Source organism: Protomyctophum parallelum, assembly GCF_964188405.1.
Source record: "Protomyctophum parallelum genome assembly, chromosome: 12".
In the NCBI taxonomy this organism is placed as follows: Eukaryota; Metazoa; Chordata; class Actinopteri; order Myctophiformes; family Myctophidae; genus Protomyctophum; species Protomyctophum parallelum.
In genome coordinates this window covers 37,069,538-37,095,652 of record NC_139712.1, presented here as the reverse complement: position 1 = coordinate 37,095,652, position 26,115 = coordinate 37,069,538, and the positions used below count along the sequence as shown (strand labels likewise).

The following is a 26,115-nucleotide window of genomic DNA, read 5'->3' as shown; positions in this document are numbered from 1 at the left end:
TGGTAAGGAATTTATTTCCAGATTGGACATTTTTCTGATTAATCCTTCACTAATACTAATTTCTATATATATATAAAAAAAAAAAAAAAAATTATGTGTGAAACATTGGTAAAAGAACACTAAAGCCACCAGGTGCTCTGCACAGTACACCCTCCCCAGATCCTTACTCCTAACCCTAACCCCACGCGGAAGCCACAGAATGCCACACTGTTCCCCCGCACTCTAACGCAGGGGTAGGCATGGGTGCCAACTTTGGCACAGGGGAGGGTAATCACTTGCACACTGGCATAAGTGTGTGTAAGAGAGAGGATGTTTGGTTAAAAAAAAACAAAAAAAAACATCTGTATGTAAATGACATCCTGCACATACTTCTGGGAGGCGTCTGGGAGATGCATTGGGTGAGTTATTGCAGTCTAATGATCATTACAATGTTCCCACGATGCGACGAATTGTGAGCTTGTAGATCAGCTCTTTCCCAAAGATGTTTTTCATGCATTTTGAACTTGAATTTTGCACAATGATTGAGTACTTTTACTTTAGATTTTGATGCATTGCAGCTACTTTTGTACTTTACTCAAGTGCATTTTTAATATGGGACTTCTACTTGAAATAGAGTATTATCTACATTGCAGTATTTATACTTTTACTTAAGTAAAACATGTGAGAGTGATGCCCCACTAACTGCTGACCTTATTGCACCTTTGCGTGACTTTGTAAACAAAAAGGAGAATGAAAATAAGTAAAGGCAAAGGATTGTCCTTTCAAACTGTTCCACTTGTGGAAGCTCATAAATATGCTTGCAATTGAGTCCCGGCTTTACACACCTCCTCTCTGCTGGTGGGTTGTTGTCTCTAGAGAGGGAAGTTGTGTTTATATAGAGAGTCCATTCTGCAGCCCTCGAATGAACCGTTCTGTGTGTTTTTCTTAGGCATTACCTGTTCTACACATTTCCCCTCCATTTCTTGGAAACGTTGAACTGGAGGAGGGCACCCCACAAGATAACGCCCTGCTTTTCTGCATGCACACAGATAAAGCTCCTCTTGTATAGGAACCAGCTTTGTGGCATTTTCTTGTGCTGAGTGATAGATTAAAGTGCCAAAATTGTCAACAGAGCTCCAAAAACTGGTATGGCTGCTTCAAGGTGGAGTGGGACTGTAACCCACTTTATTATACAGTCAGTTTATTCTGGGAGGGAATGTGGTTCACAACAAGCCTAAACTTAATTGCTCTTAATGTTGGATTTGTACGTACCTCACCCCAGGTACCCTAACCGGTTACAGACCGTAAAACTTTAACCAAATGTTATTTTTCTTCAAAATGTCGACCCATCTGTACCATCACCCGATTTGACATTATGTGTTTGCTTAGGCAAGTGGTTTTCACAGTGGTCCCCACTCCCCAGCCAAATAAGGAATAGTTTAATTTGTTTATTATAATTCATTTCATTTAAAAATATTCCGAAAAAAATCACACCTGTGTGAAGTGAGCGGTGCAACTGAACCGTGTGGGGGTCCCCGCAACATCCAGACCCCCAGGAACACGCCCAGGGGGGCGGCCTGGTTCTGGTGAGGCTTCCCGCGTCCGAAACGTTTGAGAAGTGACAGAGTTACTGCGTTGCAGCTTTCCGTGCTTGGACATGCATACATACAGACACAGGGACAGACATACAGACACACACAGCTCCGTAATGGAGCGGAGGCACCGCTCAAAAATCAAGTTACTATTATAACAGTTAACAATATGCTAAACATTCACCACTATGAATCTATTTCTCATGTAAAATTGAAATTCAGACTGTTTCATTCGGTCCCTACCCTAGTACATTATTACATTACAGTAAGCACAGAAAGCTGCAACACGGTAACTCTGTAACTTCTTGACCGTTTCGGATGTGAGAAGGCTCGCCGGAACCAGGCTGGCCCCCTGGGCGCATTCCTGGGGGTCTCGATGTTCCGGGGACCCACACACAGTAACTCTGTCATTTCTCAAAGATTTCTTCCAAAAAAAAAAGTACAGTAACCATAACAATACATTTATAGATGCACCACTCAGTTCACACAGGTGTGATTTTTATATACGTTTTGAAAACGTCTGGGACATAATGCATACTTTTACTATTGTATTTCAAGTATATTTTGATGCCAATACTTTTGTGCTTTTACTTTGAATACAGGAGTTTTACTCGTAACAGAGTATTTATACACTTTAGTATTGATACGTGTAAAAACATGAATACTTCTTCCACCTCTGGTCTCCTCGAGTCACTGTTAACATCAGTCAAATATGTCAGAGGAAGATTTATTCCTCGCTCTTATACAAATCTGTCCGCCCTGTTGTGCTAGTCCTACAGTATACACATGCAGTACTGTATGTATTTCTCTCTCACGCTCTCTGTCTCTGTCTCCCATCTTTCTTTCTATCTCGCTCTCTACAAGCAGTTTTTCTTGCTTGCTTACCATCACCGGACAGCTTTTTTTAGGGCTGACCTTATGATATGGGCTACTGCAATTTCCTCTTGCGTTCCTGCTGCTGCAACTTCAATGGTCTTCCTATTTAAAAACTGCCTCAGGTTTGCGTTACTATCCATATCTCTGGCATTTCTTAAGTCATTTGGGCTGAGGTTGAGGAAATTGTGGGAAATGGGTTCATAAGCCCCAAAATGAAGATGCACAAAGAGCTGTTCCACTTCTGATTTAGACTGAGGGATTAGATGGCAATCAGGTGACTTCTCTGAAAACGTTTTGCTCGGGTTACCTCCCCCCAGTGTGTGCACAGTCTGCGCACACACACATACACACACACACACACACACACACACACACACACACACACACACACACACACACACACACACACACACACACACACACACACACACACACACACACACACACACACACACACACACACACACACACACACAGCCCTGTCTCATAACAAAGCAGGGAACTTAAGACAGTATGTCCAGCTGATGACACAGAGCCCTTAAATTTAAGATTATATTGCTTGCATTATAGAAGTCTTAAGTGTGGATTTTGTTAGATCGACTTTTGCATTGGGGACGGGGTAGCGTAATCTCGCCTAGCCGTTTGTGTCAGTAGGTTAGGCAGTAACGATAAACGGAAGTTTATGAAATTTAACAACTACGTTTATTCCTTAGAATGTTAATTCATTTTACTGATTACATTTTGGCATTTTTGCAAAAATGGCACCCTCCTGCAAACATTAGGCCATCGGAATGGAATCTGAATATTCTATGACAGATGGATCTTGATCCCATGTCCATGCACATAATGTGTGCCGAGGTTTGTGTGAGTTTTTTGACAAAAGTTGTGTTATGAAGAAAAAAAAAGACAAAATGACCAAAGCTTGACAGGTTGAAATGGGCATGGGCCATGGAATGGAATTCCAAGGAATTGATTGTACAACAACCTACGATTTATAGTCATCGGCTAAAACATGCAGTTCTTCCATGGCCTACTGGGAGTGTGTGTGCAAAGTTGCACACTGATCGGTCCAGACAGACAGATTGGCGGGTGGGGATACAATAAGTAGTAGTCCATTTACACACTACAAATTAAAATAACACAGGCTTTACAGTGTAGATTGGGGTCCTAGAGACAATATACTGACATATCAAACTGGGTGTTTTTTGGAAATAGTAAAAGAGTTGGACACTGTTGAATGACTTAAGCAATATTACACGAGAGGGGGTGGTTTAACGTCATTAATGCACGCCTGCGAGTTCCGAAAGCGACGCAGAAGTGCATTTAATGACGTTAAACCACCCCCTCGAGTGTAATATTGCAATTATACAAGTTACAAGTTATTTACCCTTAAAACTAAGAGAATCGCTGAAATTCTTTTAATTCAATGACCGATGTAGTCACTACGACCACAAATGTTCCAAGAAACTAGCTAGCCTAGCCACAGAGTCTGCTGCGCTCTGAGAGAAAAGCACGGCTGAATTGTTAATTAGGCGTTGAAATAATGTGGTTTGAAGCACGGCTAGAAAGCGGTTTCAACCAACCAGATTGCTTCCTCAAAACGACCTGTATAATATTCATTGACCTTCATTAGATAGACCAGTGTTATTAGTTTGTTTTGGCTGGCTGCAAGTTGCAGCAGTTGCACTCTGCCTGACCAGGAAAGAAAAATCTTAATAAAGTCTGTTTAAATTAGGCGCAGGCTGTCAACCTAATTAAAAAGGTTTTAAATTAATACCTCCTTTAATGTTACCACTCCACTCCATCGAAAACTGAGACAACTGTAGGATCCCAGGCTTACCTACAACTTTGATACAATGTTCAAAAGTAGTTAGAGCATATGCCTTTCATGCGGAAGGTTGTGGGTTCGAACCCTGCCTTGGGTCGACATCAGCAAGGGCAGGCGTTCGCAACGGGCTCCTAAGGCCAAATCAACTGGGTTCAGATCTGAGCCAAGTCTCTTGAGGCTTCGTACACACATAAAGAACAAATGTTCTGTGCTCTGCCTGTGTTTAATGGCCGCCCCAATGCTTTTCCAATGGAAGTCACGTGGTTTGACCAAACACTTGTGTTTGATTGCCCCCCTCCCCCCATTCGTTCTTTATGTGTGTACGAAGCCAGAGGAGGTGTGTCTGAAGCGTGTCCTGGTCTCCGGACGTAAAAACGAATCAGTTTAGAAACGGGTGAATTGAATGTTCTTCATTCTCCCTATGATAGATGGTAATGCTACTGTATGTGACTGACTAATATGCAGGGAAGTGGAAACATCTTTTTATGTGTTTGACTGTGGTTTGTTTTGTGGTGGTTAGACAGACAGAGCTTTATTGGTCCTCTGGGAGAAATTCTGTTGTCATTGGTTAATGTTTGTCATGTTGCCATCTGGCGTTGGATCCTTATCTTTGCAAGTAATGCTTAATTTGATACTCCATCTAATCATGGAGTCACATGCAGATCTATTTTAGATTTGTGTTGTATGACATCGTTGTACGGCGAACTTTTAATCTGGCTCAACGCTCAAGTCATGTTTTGGAAAATCATACCTTAACGTTTAGTGCTGCCGGAATTGTCCAAAAATTACATTCGGATATTCGTTTTAAAAACCCACGTGGATTCGAGCAATTCGACCCATTCGGATTTCGGATTTCAATTAGAGCCATTCGGATTTATTAATAATTATATTTACACCAATACAACCTGAGACATAACATTTAAGATTGCATTGCTGGCGCAACTCTCTCTCTCCGCGCATTGGTGCTGCTGAAAACCGAGTTGGAACACAATGCATGCATTTTTCCTTCTCCAGTAAAACTTTTTTTTGAGTGGTGCAACCACTCCTACAACCAACAATGTCCGTGTACCTGTATCATGTATCATGAGCACGAGTATGTGACTTAATAATACCAGTAGGGGGTGCCAGAAACAGAGAGGGGTATTGCTGTGCCTGCTGCCTGCTAATGAGAGAGAGAGAGATAGAGAGAGAGATGGGGAGAGAGGGAGAGAGGGAGAGAGAGAGAGAGGTGTGGGGGGGGGGGGGGGGGTAATTGCACCACTCAGTTAACACAGGTGTGATTTTTTTCTTAAATGAGCAATCCTACCACACAGCCTTATCAAAACGAGGCACGGAAGCAGTATTAATTCACAGAACAGAACACTGCATTGCTGCTGCTGCCGGACCCGGCACCACATTTCATCCGCATTTTATTTATCTTTTTATAATTTCCTGAAGGATAAAGTTGCTTCATGATTGAAGATTTATGAGTGATAGATCTGTGTGTTGTCTAAAAATATACTCTCCTGTCTGTCCGAAACAACACCAACCCAGATTCTGATAACTAGATACGCTGTTGACGGAAGATTTCACCCTTCTGAGCAGCGTACACCCACTGCGCAAAGAACGTAAAAGGCTCCCGCGGCCCCGCCCGCCCTGTGCTCACTACGCAGGCTGCGCTGCGTAGTCTGCGTTTAGGATGAGTACGAGGCAGCTGATTTATTCTTTAATGTATGCCGGTGTCGGCGTGTCGCGTGGCAAATATAACTAATCTACAAGCTCACAAGTCACAACGCGTCGCTTACCCATGGCACCGTCTCACGAAAACTAATAATTATAATAAATAAAAAATATGTTTTATTATTATTTTTAATTCAAACCTTAATTTTATATATTCGGTTATTCATTTTTTTTTTATTAGAAAATATATTCGGATATAGAATATTCGTTGGCAGCACTATTAACGTTCTACTCTCCCTCACACAGCGAGCGCAGCAACATTTTGGTGATAGTATAATGTGCTGTAGTGTACCTTTTCTTTTGAGTGGTGCAACCACTCCAAGGAACAGCAATGTCCGTGTCCGCCTATGTGTCGTCCGCCTATGTGTTAATGAGCACGAGTATGACTATTAGTACCAGTAGGGGCGCTGTTGTACAGAAACAGAGAGAGAGATAGTGCTGTACTGTTGCCTGCTAATGAGAGAGAGAGAGAGGAGGGGGGGGGGGGGGGGGGTGAGGGGAGTTGCAACACTCAGTTCACGATTTTATTGAAAACCCCCTTGACATGTATAGCATCTCGTTTTCAAGGGGGTCCTTAATCACAAATATACTAAGAGTAAAGTAAACGGAACGATACAACAAATACATCCATGCACACACACACACACACACACACACACACAGAGAAAGACACAATACAAAACGGAAGCTCTCCTGTAACATCGTCGTGCCAGACCAGTGCTCTCATACATTTATCAGCAACTGTGTATTTGTGTTGGGGATGGTGCAGAAGTGCATGTGATTTTCTAATGGAAATATTTAATGTCACATTTTTTCAAATCTATTTCGGGATTTTTTTCTTTTTACTAAATTGGTCAAAACATTGGTAATCGGTGGTTTATAGCAGGGGTGGGCAACTTTGAATCTGGAGAGGGCCACTATACTGTAGTTCCACATTCACTCCAGAGGGCCACATTGCAAATACTGTCGTAGCAAAAATAGCAGATCTACATTTGCGACGCCTTTTGATCTTGTAGATATATTTGACTTGAAATCCTGTTTTATTTTTTAATTGGAATCCTGAAAAGTAAGATTTTTATTTAATTTAAATGTATTTAGTTTTATTATATATATATATATATATATATATATATATATATAATAAAACTAAATTGTTTATATATATTGTATATATATATATATATATATATATATATATATAATAAAACTAAATACATTTAAATTAAATTAAAATCTTACTTTTCATTAACTTTATGAACTTAAATGCAAATACATTGGACATAAAGACAACATTTTAATTGTAACAGCTGAAATCAATATTACATCAGTATTCCTACATCAACCTGTGGGTGAAGGTGGGGGCCCCCGGACCCAGTGTTAATAATCCATGAATAAATAAAGACATTTTAAAGAAATTGCATAATTCAGAAAACAGAGGTTTAACTAGAAAAAGTGCCCTTCTGGGCACAGGTCTCCACCAGGATTTCTTCCTCAGCCTAGTGGGAATATGCGTGCACAGTTTCATCGCAATCGGACGCTGCGTTGAGGAGTTGTGGCGATTTGTACAAAGCGGGCTACTCCTGAAAACTGTAGGAGCCAATCGTGGCCAATCAGGATGGAATATGAGAAGTCAAACAAACCTGTCTTGATCACATGACTATGGAGATCATGTGTACCGATTTGCGTGAAATTTGGATAAAATCTGAAGGAGTAATAATAGAAAATGTGTTTTACATATGTCGGCCTCCTGGTGGCGCTATAAAGAGCAGATGTGAAAAATTCCAGGCAAAGGTTTTTCCTTGGCCTCTAGGGAGTTGGCATACAAAGTTATCCACAGATCCGTGCAGTTAGAGGTAAAAACACTTTTCGGCCAGTTATAGCGCCACCTTGAGGCTGAGTTGAAATTGTTCATGTGGCATTTCGTCCTCGGCCTAGTGGGAATGTGGGTGCACAATTTCACGGAAATCACGCGATGTGTTCATGATTTGCAGCATTTTGTTTGAAACTGAGCACTCCTGTGAACTTTGGAAGCCAATCTTAACCAATCAGGATGGAGTCTGAGAAATCTGAAAGACCGGTTTCGTTGAATGGCTCTAGAGAGACTGTGTACCAATTTGCGTGATGTTTGGACAAAATCTGTAGGTGTACTGTGCAAAAACTTGTTTTGCACAAAGCGGCCTCCTGGTGGCGCTATAACAGGCCGTTCTGGAAAGTTTGGGGCAGAGGTTCATCGTTGGCATCCAGGGAGTGTGTGTGCAAAATTTGGCATCGACCGGGTTAACGGTGGCCGAGATTAGCTGCTCACGGACACACACACGGACACACACACGGACGGACGGAGTGCAAAACATACTCTCCCCCCATGCCTTCGGCCTGGTGGAGACAATAAGTAGTGAAAATAGTCGATCTACAAGCTTGTAGATCTGCTGAGAGACATCAAATGTCTCTATGGGGATCATCTGCATCGGACTGTCGGGACACAATAATCAGTATTTCGGGGCACAGTCAGACTAGTTGCTACTGCCTGGTTGCCACTGGCGTGATTGCGTGAGCCATGTGTGACATTTCTCATTGTACCTCAGAATAATGTGTGGAATGTGAGCGAGGCATGCAGAGGAAATGTAATAAAGGGCGGATGGCGTCACGTCACACAGTGGGACTTGCCTGCCTGCCGAGGGCAGGAAAGGCAAACACAGGGCTGCTGCCATGCTGCTGGTCACCGCAAACACAGGGCTGCTGCCATGCCACTGGTCACAGCAGCTCATGAAGGACGGCATTGACACAGCCACCCCCCATCCAGGGGCCTGCTCCATTTAGCAGCTAATTCCAGTGCTCCGCTAATCCTGCAAGATTATTTTTGGGGTGGTCTCAGTTTAATGTTTGTATTTTCCCTTTTTTGGCTCTCATCAACAAAGTGAATAGTTTTTTTTCTTCTTCAAATAATAGACTCTTCAGTACCCCATCTTGTTCGCCATTCCTCTGCAGTTAGAGTACTTTATGAACTACAATTGTATACTATATATATATATATATATATATATATATATATATACTCTGGTGTGCGTGTGCACGTGCATATGTATATCTAATTATATATATCTTTGGTTACTGGACGGTATACGATTTTCTTTTCACATCTTCTTAGACGGTATACTACGTACCGTATGTAGTGGTAGTATACACTTAAAAAGGCACTCAAAGGCACTTAAAAAGATCTATTGTGAACAATAGTAAGCTCTGGTCTTGCATGTACCCTGGTCTGCATTCACCCATTAAGAGGTTAACAAGTCTAATGCTCATAAGGCAGTGAGGGCTTCCCATGGGTGACTTGACCTGTTATGGGGAAACACACTGTAGAGTCTCTGTTGTGCTTACAGGAAACATTGGCTCCTGTTTTATAAAGAGCACGATTGTTTTGTCAATGTTTCTCCTGACATTTAATTTAGTAATTTTATTGAGTCACTAATGAGATTCATATAACGAATCACTTTTAAATGATGGAAAACATCCAGGGGGGGGGGGGGGGGGGGGGGAGAAGCTTGGGGAAACCCCAGTGATGTCACTGGTAGGCAGGTTTTGTAACGGTCCACAACATCTTCCAATGAGATGCGTGAGTAGATAGAAATTGTGGTTGAGAACCACTGGATTGTGCTGCAGCGAAAAAAATGTCATGTCCAGGACCCCCACATTGATATGCATTTGGCCGTGGACCCCCATCTGAAGAGATTTTGCGCCAGAAAGATTTTCAAAATCACTATATGAGTTGAATAATTCCAATCACTTTGTAGAACAAATGGGGAAAGCAAAGTAAACTGTCCCCCGACCCCACTTTGAGAACCGCTGAGTTGGGGTGTGAAAGATGGATGTGTACTGTATGTACAGTATGTATGGTTAATCGGTATGACAAGAGCTAGCCTACATTGATTGAGGGATGTTTGACCAAAATAAAAGCTACTATAAATATAAATTTCTTTGCCATGAACTGCCCTATTGTCTCAGCATTCCATGGTGAATATACCGCCTTACTTTGATCAAGACTGTGATCTAAAAACTGAAATTAATTCAGAGGAAATGAAATATGAAAACTAAAGCAGAACTTAATGTGATTCCATTCCAGCTCTAACACAAGCCTTTTATTCCTTCCAACAGGCTGTTGCGAAACGAACACACCACATCAGCTGGGTCTACTTTACTCAATTTTGCCTAATGCCTAACTCAATATAATGATTTGATTTAGAGTAGACATCAACATTCAAAACAAGCCAAACCCAGCATTAGTTTAACGCACAAACAAAAATACGCGTGTGTGACTGTGTGTATAGGTGTATTTTTAGTTTGGGTCAGATAATCCTGCAACGTTATAAATTAATCCATTATTCTAAACAGGCACTTTAATATGGCATTTCCACACTGGGACTGTTTGGTTCGCTTAAAAGGGACCATGGTATACGGTTACCCCTTTGGCCCAGCTGCTGTGAATGTGCATTCGAACAAACGGACCATGTTCTGGCTGAAAATGCCGAACTCGATTAGTTTCCAAACGAATCACGGTGCGGTTCGTGCATTCAGACTTTATACAGGACCAAATATAGGAATTTAATCAAAATAGCTGTTGGCAGTTGTGTGAGGCTGGATCTGATTAATAATTCGTTTTAAAAGCATGTCTTTCTTATGGGAATCATTATTGATATGACAGCTGATCAACTTCATGTCATGAGCTGCAATATAAACGTTATCCTACAAAGGGCCTACAATAGACTCTTCTTGCATGAGCCAGCGCATTTTAACGGGACAGGTTGTAACATGCGCAAAAAGAACAGATTTACAAGCTATCAACACATTGTGGTACACGGTATGGTACAGAATGTGAGCTTGTAGATCTGTTGTTTTTAAGCTTGCGCCACCGCGCAAAGTTATGACGTAGCTACATGCAGAATGCAGATGCAAGTCTTGTCTGCGATGCTGTGCAGCTGGGTGGATACACATTACACACGTTCAGATAACGATCATAACGCGTGTTCTCTCCTCAAAGTTTGATGTAAAATAAGCCGAAACACAACGTTGTTGCGCTATGCATTAGATAACTCTCTCTCTAGTCATGTGGGTTTTTAAAGTGAGCTGGGCAATGAGTGTCTGTGATCTGTGACTATAAAAGAGAGAGGGAGAGAGAGAAAGAAAGAAAGAGAGATGCTTCAAATCGGTTCTTCCTTTTTTGTCAGAATCAGTTATAAATAAAAGCGTTCTTCGTGTGTGTGTGTGTGTGTGTGTGTGTGTGTGTGTGTGTGTGTGTTTGTGTGTGTGTGTGTCCCAGCTTAGTAAGAGGTTCAAAGTACAAATATTTAGGACTACCGTCGAGCCGATTCTACTCTATGGACACTTTCAAAGAAATTAGAGAAACGGCTGGATGGCACTTACACCCGCCTTCTAATGAGAGTGCAAAATCTCTTTTGGAAGAGCCAAGTGCCAACCATCGACTACTAATACGGCAAACTTCCCCGTGTTTCTTCACTAGTCCGATCCAGAAGAACACAGTTTGCCGGCCACTGCTACAGAGCTGACAATGAGGTTATATCTTCCCTTCTTCTCTGGAACCCTGCCTCAGGGCCGACCAGAGGTAGAAAACTGTCGTTCCCTGATGTCATCGCTAGGGACACAGGCAGGAACTGGGGATGGAACGGGAGGTCTGGCGTGGCATTTTGAGGTCCATGGGCTCGACTGCGGTCGTAGTGTGTGTGTGTGTGTGTGTCTGTGTGTGTTTGTGTGTGCGTGCGTGCACTCCCTCCCTCGCCTATCTTTGCAGAACACATTTCTTTATATACTCATCTCGTACACATTTTATCCATAAATCACACAAATCGGTGTGTGCGCACGCTTCCTCCTGAAATACGTGCATTTTGCTTTTTTAATAAGCTAGCCTGTGAAATCTGCGCATAGCCTACTGTTTTTACAGTTGTTTTATTATACAAAGCAATAACAATCACATAACAAGCTTCTGTTGTAGTGTGGCAGTGAAGTAATTTTCCATAGAAATAACATAAATTTGGCCTGTTTGATGTTATTTGTTCACTTATTTGGTTCGTTTTACAAAGTCCTCTGAACACGAAACGGATCAAAATAAAGAAGCAACAATTTAAACATTTGGTCCCTGATCCAGACCTTCTAAGCGAACTTTCGATGTGAAACCGCTCTACTGTAAGTAGCCTGCCCCAGCCTGTGTAATCTTTGGTCTAGAGGGGGTGGGTGCCGGTCAAAAGCAGGCGGTGGATCCTATTGGTTCACTGATCTGAGCGTCCTTACCTTCTTCTTATATTATTTGACAATTTGTCCAATATTTTAGTATAGTTTGTTGATGTTTGATGCAGTAATGGCCCTTTTCATTACATTTCTTCCATGTATTAAAAAGGTCTTAAATGTTCTAACTTAAATTCTCACTTCACTGTCATGTGGGGACCCCCCCCAAAAATCATGTGGCGACCCCCCTGGTCCAACTTTGTCAACCACCTAAACCTCCCTAGTCGAGGTACCAACGCAGCTCTGAGGCAGCCTGTCTGTCTCTTTGATATCCAGCCTTTGTGTGTGTGTATCTGTCATCATCTGTCATGAGACTGTTTGGCACATGAGATGTCGCTCGGGGAGTGTTTTCAAAGCCCTGTGGAGCCTCCACAATGCACACCAGACCTCTCCTCTTTGTGACGATGGCGCTTTTGTGCCGTTCCTCTCGCTTTCAATGACGGCGGTCTTATCTTGTGTCAAGAATCGCTGCTCGCTGTAAGTTACAGACAGTACCTTGTTTCAAAACAATCATGATTGGTCATTTTTATTAGGCTAATGCAAACAGTTTCCATGATTCCCGTTTGTTCTGCTAAGTAACTGAACTTGCTCAACTCAAGGATAGGAATCCTATAATGGGAATCCCAAAAGGACCCTAATGGAATATAAAATATTGAATGTTCACTTAACTGGATTACGGGATTAAGAACAATGCAGTCAAAGAACACATGGCTGACTTTGTTCTCATCTGAGCAGAATAATGTGGGCTTCTCAGAAGTGAGAGCAGCCTCCAGAAACCCAGAAGGTTCCTGGTTCTATTCCCAGCTCCCTGATCCTGGCATTGTTAATTAATTAAAGGTGAATACCACTCATTTTCAACATTGAACATTGAATGTCATTAATATACCTTAGAGTTGTTGTGTGGAAGTAATAAAGAAGTCTTCCCCCCTTCTATTTAGCCTAGAACTGGAGGTCTAGAACTGGAGGCCTGAAAAAAATCATTAACATGGTGAAGTACATCTTGATGACATCATCAAGATGTACTTCATCATGTTAATGATTTTTTTTCAGACCTCCAGTTCTAGGCAACACAGAATGGGGGGGACTTTTTGAGTGGTGCAACCACTCCCTTATACGGAGCTATGTTTGTGGGTGGGTGGCTGGGTATGAGCACAAAAACAGCATGGCTGTTTTTCACCACCTGTGCGCAACCTAACACACACACAAATACACACACACGTATTAACTGTATATATGATGATTTCAGGTGTGCCAGTACAGCACAGTGGCAGTACAGTACAGTAGAGGGTACAGTAGAGGGACCGCCACACGGTAACTCTGTAATTTCTCAACCGTTTCGGACGCGGGGCGGCACGCCGGAACCAGCCCCGGCCCCCTCCGAGGGTTCCTGGGGGTCTGGAACTTCCCACCCCCGGGGACCTCCACATGGTAACTCTGTCATTTCTCTACCGTTTCGGACGTGGGGCAGGTCGCCGGAAACGGGCCGGCACCCTGGGTGTATTCCTGTGGGTCTGGATTTCTTTATTATTATTTCCACACAACAGCTCTAAGGTATATTAATGACATAGTAAAATGTTGAAAATGAAAGAAAAAATATATATGTAGCTTTAACAATCTAAAATGACAAGTGCAGTACGCTTTTCCCGGTTTTAATGGCTTTTAAACTGAAGCTTTACCAGTGTGTGGATTTATGGGATTTGGATTAAAGGCGCTCATATAAAAGCCATTTGAAGTGGGGACAGTCTGGGGACATTTCAGAGATAAGTATTCTCCTCCTCCTATCTCCTATCGTCGGCTCTATTCTAGACCAGAGTGGCTTGGACAAAGTGCTGCTCCTCTGGTTGTGCAGACTGCAGAGGAGAAGCACGGTCAAATGTGCCCTTTGACCGTGCCTAGCTTCCCTGGGAGGGAGTGTGAGAGAACTCCTCCCCCCCCCCCCCAACACACACACACCCCGGGCCCCATCCCCAAACTCTCCCCAGGGTGCCTGGGCCAATAACCCATGACGACGGCCTGTTTGTTTCTGTGTGGGAATTTACACTCCTGAATCCCCACGGTCCAGCCCGGACTGTGTTCTCCATCCCTGCCCCACCTCCAGATTGTTGTATGCTGGTGGAGTTTATTTATTTATAGTCCTTGTTGTGATTTAAGTTGACCATTTGAATGGTCCCTAGGGTCTCCATCTAAACCAACACAAACATTCTGAAGTTTATTACAGACACAGAGGAATGCATACAGTATGAACAGTGGATATAAAAGCAGATAGGAAAACAAAGATAAGAACAGATAAGAAGGTACTCTTCACTTAAGAGATACTTCATACAAATGTCCTTTTTACACCACTACAGTTGACAGCTTTAGTAGCTTGTTACTTTGCATCATTTTGATAATTCATAATCAAGTAAATTTTTAGTGTCAAATGGGTCATAGGTGGTTAAGCAAGAGAGTCAGCTATACAGTATAGGGTGGAATTATTACTCTGTCCTCTTACAGTAAGCTTTTCCCCAACCTCCCATGCCCTCATCTGTACGCTGTGCCCAGATATTAGCAGAGTTCTCATTGTTCAGACTTTTGCTTGAGCGAGTAGGGAACATGGATAAGACAAAATGTATAAGCCTATATAAAGGGGGGCAGTTATCTGGTTTTTAACCCATTTTGGGTGGGAACCCCTGTTGGTGTTTTAAGCATTCTGTTATACTTTAGCTATTGAAAAATAGCAGATCTACAAGCTCATAGCACGCCACGAGTGGCGCGATACGAGCTTGTAGATCTGCTATTTTAGAAAAATCATGAAAATATTTATTTCAGAAAACTGGAGGATTTAGAAGATTAATTTTAAATTTTGAGGTCAGGCTTAATGGGTTAATTATAAACTAATGCCGTTGCTGAACACATGACCACATTCTACTCACATTATGCCTTTCATGCTGAAGGTTATGTGTTCGAACCCTGCCTGCGGTCGACGTCAGTAAGGGCATGCGGTCGCAATGGGCCCCTAACCGAGCCCAATGGGTTCAGATCTGAGCCAAGTCTCCTGAGGAGGCGCATCTGAAGCCTGTCCTGGACAGGGTACTATCCGGAACTATCCATCTGAAGCCTGTCCTGGACGGGGTACTATCCATCTGAAGCCTGTCCTGGACGGGGTACTATCCAGAACTATCCATCTGAAGCCTGTCCTGGACGGGGTACTATCCATCTGAAGTCTGTCCTGGACGGGGTACTATCCAGAACTATCCATCTGAAGCCTGTCCTGGACAGGGAACTATCCATCTGAAGTCTGTCCTGGACGGGGTACTATCCAGAACTATCCATCTGAAGCCTGTCCTGGACGGGGTACTATCCGGAACTATCCATCTGAAGTCTGTCCTGGACGGGGAACTATCCAGAACTATCCATCTGAAGTCTGTCCTGGACAGGGAACTATCCATCTGAAGTATGTCCTGGACGGGGAACTATCCATCTGAAGTCTGTCCTGGACAGGGAACTATCCATCTGAAGTCTGTCCTGGATGGGGTACTATCCGGAACTATCCATCTGAAGCCTGTCCTGGACGGGGTACTATCCGGAACTATCCATCTGAAGCCTGTCCTGGACGGGGTACTATCCGGAACTATCCATCTGAAGCCTGTCCTGGATGGGGTACTATACGGATGTAAACAAAACAAATCCATCCATGTTTTACTCATGAGGATTCTGACTTTGCGCACATTACATTGAAGGAAGAGTGATCTATTGAGAGTTTCTTTGGGCTATATTCCTTTTTTCATTATTATATGAGAAGCCTAGTCCTATTCTGTACCTGTATACGTTTGGTAAAGTATTTTGCACTGTGGTATACTACCACAGTGCAAAATACGTTGTTTACAAGTAAAAGGTCTTTCATTGAAAATCTTACTGTGTCGTAGAAACCAGAACCTATGCCTGGGGTACAACAAATCCAGCACCTCCTGAACACTAGGTTGCACATGTGCGATGGAACTGGGTGCAGCAAGTGCATTGCTGCTCGGCAGCAGTGTTATCGCAGTGTCTAACACTTCAAATGACCATACTTCGGTGACCACTGCTCTTATCAGCACAATATAGGACCAGGTTTGAACTTTGAAGGCTGCATATCGGCCTGATAATCCAGTACAATTTTCTTTTTCCATAGTGAGGCTTTAAGTGTAACACAGAAAAGCCTCCTGCCAAAGAGGAATGTAGTTGTAGCACTGCTTAGCGTCACACATACGCAGAAGATCTCATGGAAAGTGTGTGTATGTGTCCGTGCGTGTGCACGCACGTGGTGTTTAACAAGAGGTTTTATCCACAAGCATCTGGTTCTCAGCTTGCAGGAGGCATTGAGGTGACCTCATGCATACTGTACCCATGCCTGGGAGTGAGAGAGCAGGCAAGAACAGAAGGCTGGCATGCCTTCTTAGTACAGTCTCTCTCTCTCTCTCTCTCTCTCTCTCTCTCTCTCTCTCTCTCTCTGTGCCACTCCTGGAGGAATGTTAGTACTGTTGTTCATTAATCATACTATCTATCATACATCTATCTAGAAATTGTAGAAACCTGTGTGTGTTTGTGTGTGACTGCCCCGGCCTCCCGGGCATAACTCGGACACCGTCATCTGAATATTTGACTATTTGACTTCAAACGTGGGCCATAGAAGGCTTGGTTAAACGGGGGGCATAGTGGGAATTCGGCTAGACCAGTGGTTGTCGAGAAATGAAAAGCCACGTTGTCTGTATCTGCACAAGGGCAGACGTCCTTGTGCCGTTTGTGCAATAGAAATATAAAATTTCAATGCACAACATCGGTTTTGTCTGTATGCAGGTCCGTCTGTCTCCCATTTACGGTACTTCTTCTTGGTCATCAACATGACATCAGCAGTCTGAAACATCGAGGTTCCCCATAATTATGTAAATATTTGGTCAATCGGTACTCTTGAGTCTTGACGATGTACGCTGACAACGAGTAGAACAAGTTCAACAGGTAATGAATAAATGGGTGGGGTCTCGCAACGCTCCCTCGTAGGCGCGCTCCGCTTATATTTTAAATTTGAATCTGAGTTGGAGAAGCGCGACACAATACAATCTGAGGTAAGCTCACAAGCCACCCATGTATGAAATACCTCTGATGTGAAACATACAGCGGGAGAAAATGAATTCTCAGGCCCGGCCTTATCGCTGAGCCCCGTAAGCATACTAGAGCTGTGAATGGCCATACATGTCGTGTGTGTGTGCAGAGAGAAGAGGGGAGAAGTTAACTTGGCTCAGCACGCAGCCCTGAGGAGCTCCTGTGGTTGAGTGGTCAGGGGGTCATCATTAAAGTACATGTACAGTCTGTCAACGGTGAATATATGAATGGATATACTGGATCTATTGTCAGCTGTGTACAGATGGATGTATGCATGACCCGGCAATAGCTTATCAACAGTGACTATACAGTACAAACGAACATAGGAGAGAGAGACAGAGAGAGAGAGGGACAGATATTAGAGTGAGAGCTAATCTCTACACACAATACAACATGGGGAATGCTAGGGGAAGCCCAAGGGTGTGTCTGTCGTGTTGTCCACTCGTGTGTGTGTGTGTGTGCGTGTGTGTCTGTGTCTGTGTATGTGTGTGTGTGTGTGTGTGTGTGTGTGTGTGTGTGTGTGTGTGTGTGTGTGTGTGTGTGTGTGTGTGTGTCTGCCTGGCTTACATTTTCACAAACTATTTTGTGTTCAAAAAGCTCCTCTAGTTTCTTCTTTCCAAGAGCTGTGAAAGAAAACACTGCTGGGGGCTTAGAAATATGGTCAACCTATGTTGACCATATTTTGTGTGCACACACACGCACACACACACACACACACACACACACACACACACACACACACACGCACACACACATTTCAAAGCTCTCATCCTCAGATTTTTTTTTTTTTGTTCTTTATTAGCGCCCTATGCAGTATCCACTTAAACACTCATGGTGATAAGAGGACACACACACACACACACACAACCCTCACAACCCTATTCCCCCCATCAGAGATTAAAATAGGGTGCATTTTGCATCCCAAAATGCAGTTTATAGTTAAGGGAGGCAATAAAACAATGACCTCGGCATCCACGGGATGCACTCTTTTATTCTAGTTCATTTTCATTCAGTTATAATAATAATTTGTTCTTCTGTTTTCTACATGAATATAACCACATTATAACCATATAAAATGTAATTAAATGGAGTTAAATGCTGCATTTTGTAAGAATTGCAAAATATGACTCCCCTGCATCCCGGGACTCATTACATTACATCACTGCCCCATACACACACACTACACTCTGTCTATGTTGTTGGATGTACCCTTTTCCCCGACAGCCTGATAATGAAGCTTGTGTGTTTGTGTGTGTGTCTGTGTCTGTGTGTCTCTTCAGGGAGTGGGGCTACAGCTGTGGTCCAGGCAGCCTACTGTATACCACGCAAGGAGAAGGTGGCCATCAAAAGAATCAACCTGGAGAAGTGTCAGACCAGTATGGACGAGCTCCTGGTAAGATGCACCGTCCACTCTCTGTAGATCTGACTGCTATTTCCACTCCTTTTGAAAAATATATGAACATTTTCAACATTATTTTGACGATTAAGCAAAAACGAATTGCGATTATCTCAGATCATTGCGATTAGGCAATGATGTAATAATTGTGACAGGGTCTACTCTCGGCCCTCCAGTGGGCCCCCACCCCCATGCAGGTTGGGAATGGCTGTAATAGAGAAATGTGCTCCCTCACAGCCAGCATAGCATAACACGGGCAGTTACAGTATGTTGTTGCCCATCAGCCCTTGCATTCCACTCCAATTCCAGTGATTGGGGGGAGGTATGGACGCAGTTAGTTCCACTTCTGCTTCCCATTACTGGATTGCTTGTAGCGCCGCTCGGCTCCAATCATCCCTGTCACTTCCAACACTCCTCTCTGGCCTTCCTCCGAAGAGGGCGAGTCCTCCCCAGCGGTGCCAGGAAACTATTAGACCGCAGCGCGCCATCCTCCTCAAGGCTGCATTGTTTTGTTTTTGAGAGCGGCCCTCTGCGCCTTCATTCATAACATGTGTGCATTATGAGTTCTGGAGGAACAATAGACTGCAGTGGCGTCTTTCTTTCCCCCGCACATAGTGATGATCAGATGACGAACTTGTGTAATGTGTGTAGATCCTCTTGGTGTCCTGTGGTTGGTGACTCGCAGGTTTTGTGTGTGTGTGTGTTTGTTCAGAGTGGGTCAGCGTCAGTCAGAAGAAGCTGGTTGAGGCTTAAGCTATTTTACCAGCCTACGTTGTTTAAGACACTGTCACGGGCCTGAACAGTAGTACCGGTAATTGTCTTTGCAGTGTAATTAATTCAGTTCTTGAGTTGACAACTAATGCTTGTTTAATGTTTTATGCAAAAAAAATGAAGCATCTTACTAAAAAGCGTATTTATTATTATTTTTATTATTAATATTATTTATTCATTCCATTTGAAATTATGGTAGTAATTAGTAGCATCAATAAAGGTTTATAATCTGACAAGGCTTTGTGATTAGTATATCATTTTTAAAAATAACTCTGTAGTAGCACTGGGGCAAATTGTTACATAAGCATTTGTGTCATGTTACTTTAGCTACTCAAAAATAAGTGATAGACCTGCTATTTTGAAAATTGAGGAAATGTGTGCAAATCTTTGAATATATAATTATTTTTTTGAAGTGAACATTTTTGACTCGAATCCTTGCTTCCAAATATTTTGAGATAAGAAGGCCAACGGGTCAAATAACAACAGACTTTTCAGAATACTGTTAGGATTTGGAATATTTTTTTGAATCAGCCTCAGGTCTAACCGGTTTTGAAAATTGTAAAGTGACTAGGATGTGCGATGGCGTGTCACATGTAGTGTGCGTGCAGAGGCTGTGTCACTGTTGGCAGTGGGGAGTTTTAATTTCCAGCTGCTCTTTTGATCCTGATGACCCAAAGACACCCACTCCCAGGGGTCTGGGTGATTCGGAGGAAACAGGCACTCAATTAGCTTAGGTCTCTCTCTACAGGTCTCTCAATCACGTTTGTAGTCCAAAGTTAGACTACAAACATGATTGAGAGACCTGTAGTGTAGGACACATTTTACTTCCCTTTCAAGTTGTCCCTTAGATAGCCCCTTAGATAGCACTTTACGTAGACTTGGGTAGTATTTTAGACAGACTTATAGCTTGTTACCTAGACGGCACTAGAATTGCATTTTATGCAGTCATAGCACTTTATAGTACACAGTATATTGTATAATATATAATATAGTATAGTATGTATAGTTGACATAGATACTCCACTGTTACGTTCTTAGTTTATACATGATTCATGATAACTACTTTTTATATACTGTATGTGATGTATGCCATGCTTTTGTTTTTGCTTAATGTAAGTCGCTCTGGATCAAGAGCGTCTGCTAAATGCCTAAATTGTAAATTGTAAGTTGTCCCGACTCAAGCCGGCATGTGTCCAAAATTATGTAAAAGAAGAAGCGTTTTAAGCCGTCGTACCATCCTATGGTTAGAGGGAGGCGCATGCCAAAAAAGATCAGGAAGCTAACAATGCAAAACGTTGTTGGCTTGGCATCAGCTAACCTAATCATCATCATCTAATCATTTTCATATTCATATTAATTTACTTCAGAGCGACTGACAGTGTATGAGGATGTTCTGAAAAAAAGTTAGGTTTTGCATGCATTGCAGTATTCTATGCCACTATTTGGGAAGGGTTTTACTCTGATAATAATTATAATACACTTTATTTATAAAGCATTTTCAAATGAAAGTTACAAAATGCTTTCCAATGGCAGAATACAATGCAGTGCAGCAATATGAAACAATGGTTAATAAAAATAAAATGAAAATGTAAAGGGGTAAAAACAAAATTATGCATAAATAAATCCCAGGGCCTAAGTGAAAGCCCTTGTGTACAGTACAGTTGAGTATTCAGCTGTGCAGTTGCAGGACAACTTTAGTTTTTTTCAACCAAGGTTCATGTTTTAGGTTGTTATTAGAGAAAGTAAAAGATGAGTGTTAAGGGGGGCGGGGGCATTCGAGTATCGGGCTAAATATGTATTTATTTTTACAAAATGTTATATCGATTAATAATTTTATTATTTACTATAGTCCTACTAGAACCCAAGAAATTACCTCTGGCCACAAAAGATCACGATCTACTGAATGTGTCAAACTGACATATTGAGCCTATATGACACAGTGTGGCTTCCCCCCAGTAGGCCTCCTTCACATTCAGTAGATCCTGTGATCTTCTGTGGCCAGGTGTACATTCCTGGGGTCTATTAGGACTATAGTAAATAATAAAAAAAGGAATCGCCAAAATATTTTGAATACATATATAGCCCCATGTTCTCATGCCCCCCCCGCCCGCTGTCAAAAACAGCTAAAATCCCTAAAACTAAAGAAAGCAGCAAATCATAAAAAAATCATAATAACACTCATCTTTTACTATCTCTAATAACAACCTAAAACAAACCCCTTTTGGTGTTAGCATTATGTTATGCTTTAGCTATTGAAAAATAGCAGATCTACAAGCTCATAGCTTGTAGGTCTGCTATTTTTGAAAAATCGAAGAACGACTGACACAGAAACATAGCTTTTTCAGAAAACTGTCAGGATGTAGAAGACATTTTTTGAATCTGATCTCAGGTCAAAATGGGTTAAAAGAACACAGTGAGCTAACTTGTCTTAGAGCCTCTGGCAGGGCATTCCAGAGCCGGGGCGAGAAAGCCCAGTCACCCGTGGTGACAAGTTGAGTCGCCAGATTCTATGATGAGGATCTATGATGCGGCTCCAGCATATCTGATAGGCTGCTGCTTTACATTTACCAGGGTAGATTACGTTAGTGCTCATGGTTTTATTACGTTATGAGCTGATTATTACATTATGAACTTTTATTACATTTAAAATTAAATTATTACATTTCGAACCATTATTACATTATGAGTTGTTATTACATTATGAATTGATACACCCCACAACAGGCATTTGATCTCGTAACCATCTTTTTCGGTCCTCATGGGTTTGCCGGTCTGCCTTCAGAGTCAGTCCACTCAAAATTATGCTAATGTACCTTATTATGTTGTTTATGATAGCCACTGAGAATTGCATACAGTATGACAGTATTATATTAACACATGGTAACATACAAGAAAAAGAAAAGCTATTTAGCATATTTGACCAGTCATTTGTGTAACCAGACCTACATTTAGCCGGTGAAACTATGGTGTTTCAATATGTGGGCGTTTTGTGGGATTTCAGGCGTTCGCTAGCCTGACCCAGAGCGAGACATTTCTCGTCTAGAGGGGCGGGTCGCGCCTCAGAAATGCGCGCACCCTGATTGGATCTCATCGATCTGTCCGTCACCCCCGGCCCCTCCTCTCCCCCCTAGTGCAGCGCTACGTCACATCATTTAGAGCGACGCCCACCCGGAAGGGTTGACTCCCACTTTTAGACTTGTTCAGCCCACGGCTTTTTCCAGGCTTTCATCTTCCGCGCAGACGAAATGAAAGCCTGGCTATCGAGGCTAGGCGTTCGCTGATTTACACCTTTCAGCAGTGGGTCTTCCAGGGATGGGACGGGCCTTGTTGGATCCGGGCTGGCAAGGTGCATCCAACGTTATCTCAGCTCTCAACCCACCTCCAGGGGAGGTTGAGGGACCGGCCTGTTTTCAGACTGTTATCACAGTCATAATTGACATTTATGTCATTTTGTTCTTGTTTTAATCTCGCCAAAGGGCCAGAAAGTAAATTCTTTCAGCGCCATTGCCGTAGATGTAGGTCAATTGAAGCCTATTTTTTTATACTACGCTTACTGCCATTGCCGTTGATTAATTGCGCTTTTATAGTGCATTCGATCGATCGAGCCATAATGCTACTTACATTAGCATCTGGTAGCTAGCTGCTGTTCTCACAAGACTACGGAGCCCATCTTAGATCATCGGCACCATAAGAATCCATTCTATCCGTTTCTTTCAATCGCCTGTATCTCCTATACCTTGTCCCAGTCAAAACAGCGTTTCTTTGATGGCACAGAGTCGGCGATGTGGAGCTCTCCAGTGCACCGGCATAGACCCATATTGTAAACAACAGTTGAACGGGACCTGTTCAACTTCCTAGGATAATACTACTTCCGGTAGTCTAGAAATGTGGCTTTTCAAAATAAGAGCTCGACTGGGAAAAATGCTGGCGTAAATTAGATCCTAATTTGTCAATAAATGCTAGCGGGCTAAGTGTTAAGAGTGTGTGTGTGCTCATGCATGAACTGAAGCTACTTGTTTTCATCACAATCTTGTTTTAATTTAGCCAAAGAGCAAGTAAAGTTTGTGAAGGAGATCTGTTGCTGCTTTCTCACTGAGTACTGAACTGAGGCTACCCCTCCCATCCAGTCCAGAGGATGAATCGGGGACAATGTTGTTCTGGGATTCTTGGACTGAGTGGTCTCATGGAGAATAGTAAGAGGTCAGGTTTAAGGTTTCCTGCCTGTGGTTTCCACCCAGCTTCCATGGCCCGCTGGGTGCCCAGTTAAACGTCGAGGAAGCGTTAAATTGGATCCAGATTGCCACCTCCTCAAGGAGCAGGTTTAAAAGGAGGATGCCTCACATTTTTAATCCGTTTTATTTGTCCTACCCTGAGCTGTAACCGAGCCATTTGTAACCACCGGACAGGCTGATGTCTGGCAGAAACCTCTTATATCCATATTTCAACTTATTATGCCCCCCGTGTAAATTTAAGCCTTACTTTGTTATACAACAGTGTCGCATAAAAGTGGCGAAAAGAAAGTGGTTGAAGCCTCACTATGTAACTTGTTTTTTATCCAATCAATTTATTTGTCTATATCTGTATGGTTGATTTTCGTAAATCTCAATGGGGAAAAAAATAATGGCTGATTTTTCAGTGGAACCCACTGCTATGCCCTATTAGGTCAATGGTATGTCAGCACTAGCGCAGGAAAAAGGGTTCAATATCGGGATGGAACAGGAAAGTTAAGTTATATAGTGCTGCTTTAAGTACCAATGAAAAGTAAATAGTTTGTGATTAAGTAGTATTGGATCTATTGGAACACAGGTTTATTTTTTATTTTTGAGGGGCGCTAGCCCTTCCTATGCCTAGCTTTGAGTGTTTGTGTAAACACAAACATTGAAGACAAAAGTGTGTAAACACAGACATTGAAGACAAAAGTGAGGACGCAAATTGTGATTGGTCGTAATGAGATGATGTATGATGATAAGAGCACCCCTCACTTCACATGGGTCTGATTTTTTCTTTTTTTGAGTGGTGCAACCACTCCAAGGAACAGCAATGTCTGTGTCCGCCTATGTGTCCGCCTATGTTAATGAGCATGAGTATGACTATTAGTACCAGTAGGGGCGCTGTTGTGTCAGAAACAGAGAGAGAGATAGTGCTGTACTGTTGCCTGCTAATGAGAGAGAGAGAGAGAGAGAGAGAGAGATAGAGAGAGAGGGGAGGGGGAGAGAGGGGAGTTGCACCACTCAGTTCACACAGGTGTGATTTTTCTTTTTCTGACAAGTAATTGTGTCGGACATGCAAGGTTTCCGCTCGACAGTGACGATGTTGTGGTAATTGTGGTATGCTCTGATTATTCCAGTTTGATGAGCATGCACCTTGAGTTATTCAAACCACAGCAGAATTAATGAGGAAGGCCAATTTGGGTCCTTGGCATTAAAATGTCAATTTAACACCTACTCCTTTCTCTCATGGTATTTATAGTGCCTTTGTTGACATGTCGCTAGGTGTGTGTGTGTGTGTGTGTGTGTGTGTGTGTGTGTGTGTGTGTGTGTGTGTGTGTGTGTGTGTGTGTGTGTGTGTGTGTGTGGTTTAGTCCTTGTGATTGTGTGTTATTATTATTAGGCTCAGTAAAAATATCAATACTGCAATATAGAAATACTCTTTTACAAGTAAAAGTCTGGAATTAAAATGTACTTGAGTAAAAACAAAATGGATGGCATCAAAATATAATTAAAGTATCAAAAGTACCCATTATGCAGAATATCCCATTTGACAGATTTCAAACATATACAAATCTTTTGAATATAAACCTCCAGTAAAGTAAAAAGTACTTGTGCTTAGTTAATTTCCACCACTGCCGATGACGTAGCATTGGTTCTATAGTGGCCTCTGTGTGTGTGTGTGTGTGTGTGTGTGTGTGTGTGTGTGTGTGTGTGTGTGCCACCAGTGTGCCTCTGTGGCACCAGTATGTGTCCAGCACAGTGATGTCAAACTGAGCAGTCAGCCTGTGACAATGGAGGACATTTAGTTGTTGCCCTTTGAAGGGCTACTACTACAGGGAAATTAGTTTGGATTATTTACCACAAAGAAAACGGAGTTGGCCTCGTCTGGCCCTGTGTTCCAGAATATCTGTTTGGGCCTCGTCTGGCCCTGTGTTCCAGAATATCTGTTTGGGGATCTGGAATTGGAGCAACATTGGCTCCTTTTCCACCAAAAGAACTTCCAGAACTGGTTCCGTTCTGGATTCTTGGAACCTTGGGGCTGTCACGGAACTGGCTGGCTGGATGGATGGTAACCGCAAGGTTGCCAGTTTGAACCCGGGCTCCCCCAGAGTTAGTGTCGAAGTGTCCTTGAGCAAGACACTGAACCCCTAATTGCTCCTGATGTGCTGGTTAGTGCCTTGCATGGTTTCCGCCGCCATCGGTGTATGAATGTGTGTGTGACTAGGTGAATGTAATGCACAATCTATGTAAAGCGCTTTGGATAAAGGCGCTATATAAATGCACCATTTACCATTTACGGAACCGGTGGCAATTTTTTGGTTCCAGTTCCGAACC

The 26,115-nt window shown here is 42.6% G+C and overlaps 1 protein-coding gene across 2 annotated transcripts in view; it reads left to right on the top strand.

The window, feature by feature from the left end:
* The window catches only part of oxsr1b (oxidative stress responsive kinase 1b), an 82,773-nt gene that overhangs the window by 2,318 nt on the left and 54,340 nt on the right, over positions 1–26,115 (top strand). For both annotated transcript variants that reach the window (XM_083778021.1, XM_083778020.1), the window contains exon 2: positions 18,684–18,796. In XM_083778021.1, coding sequence (XP_083634147.1) covers positions 18,684–18,796 — 113 coding nt within the window. The remainder of the gene's footprint in view (positions 1–18,683; positions 18,797–26,115) is intronic.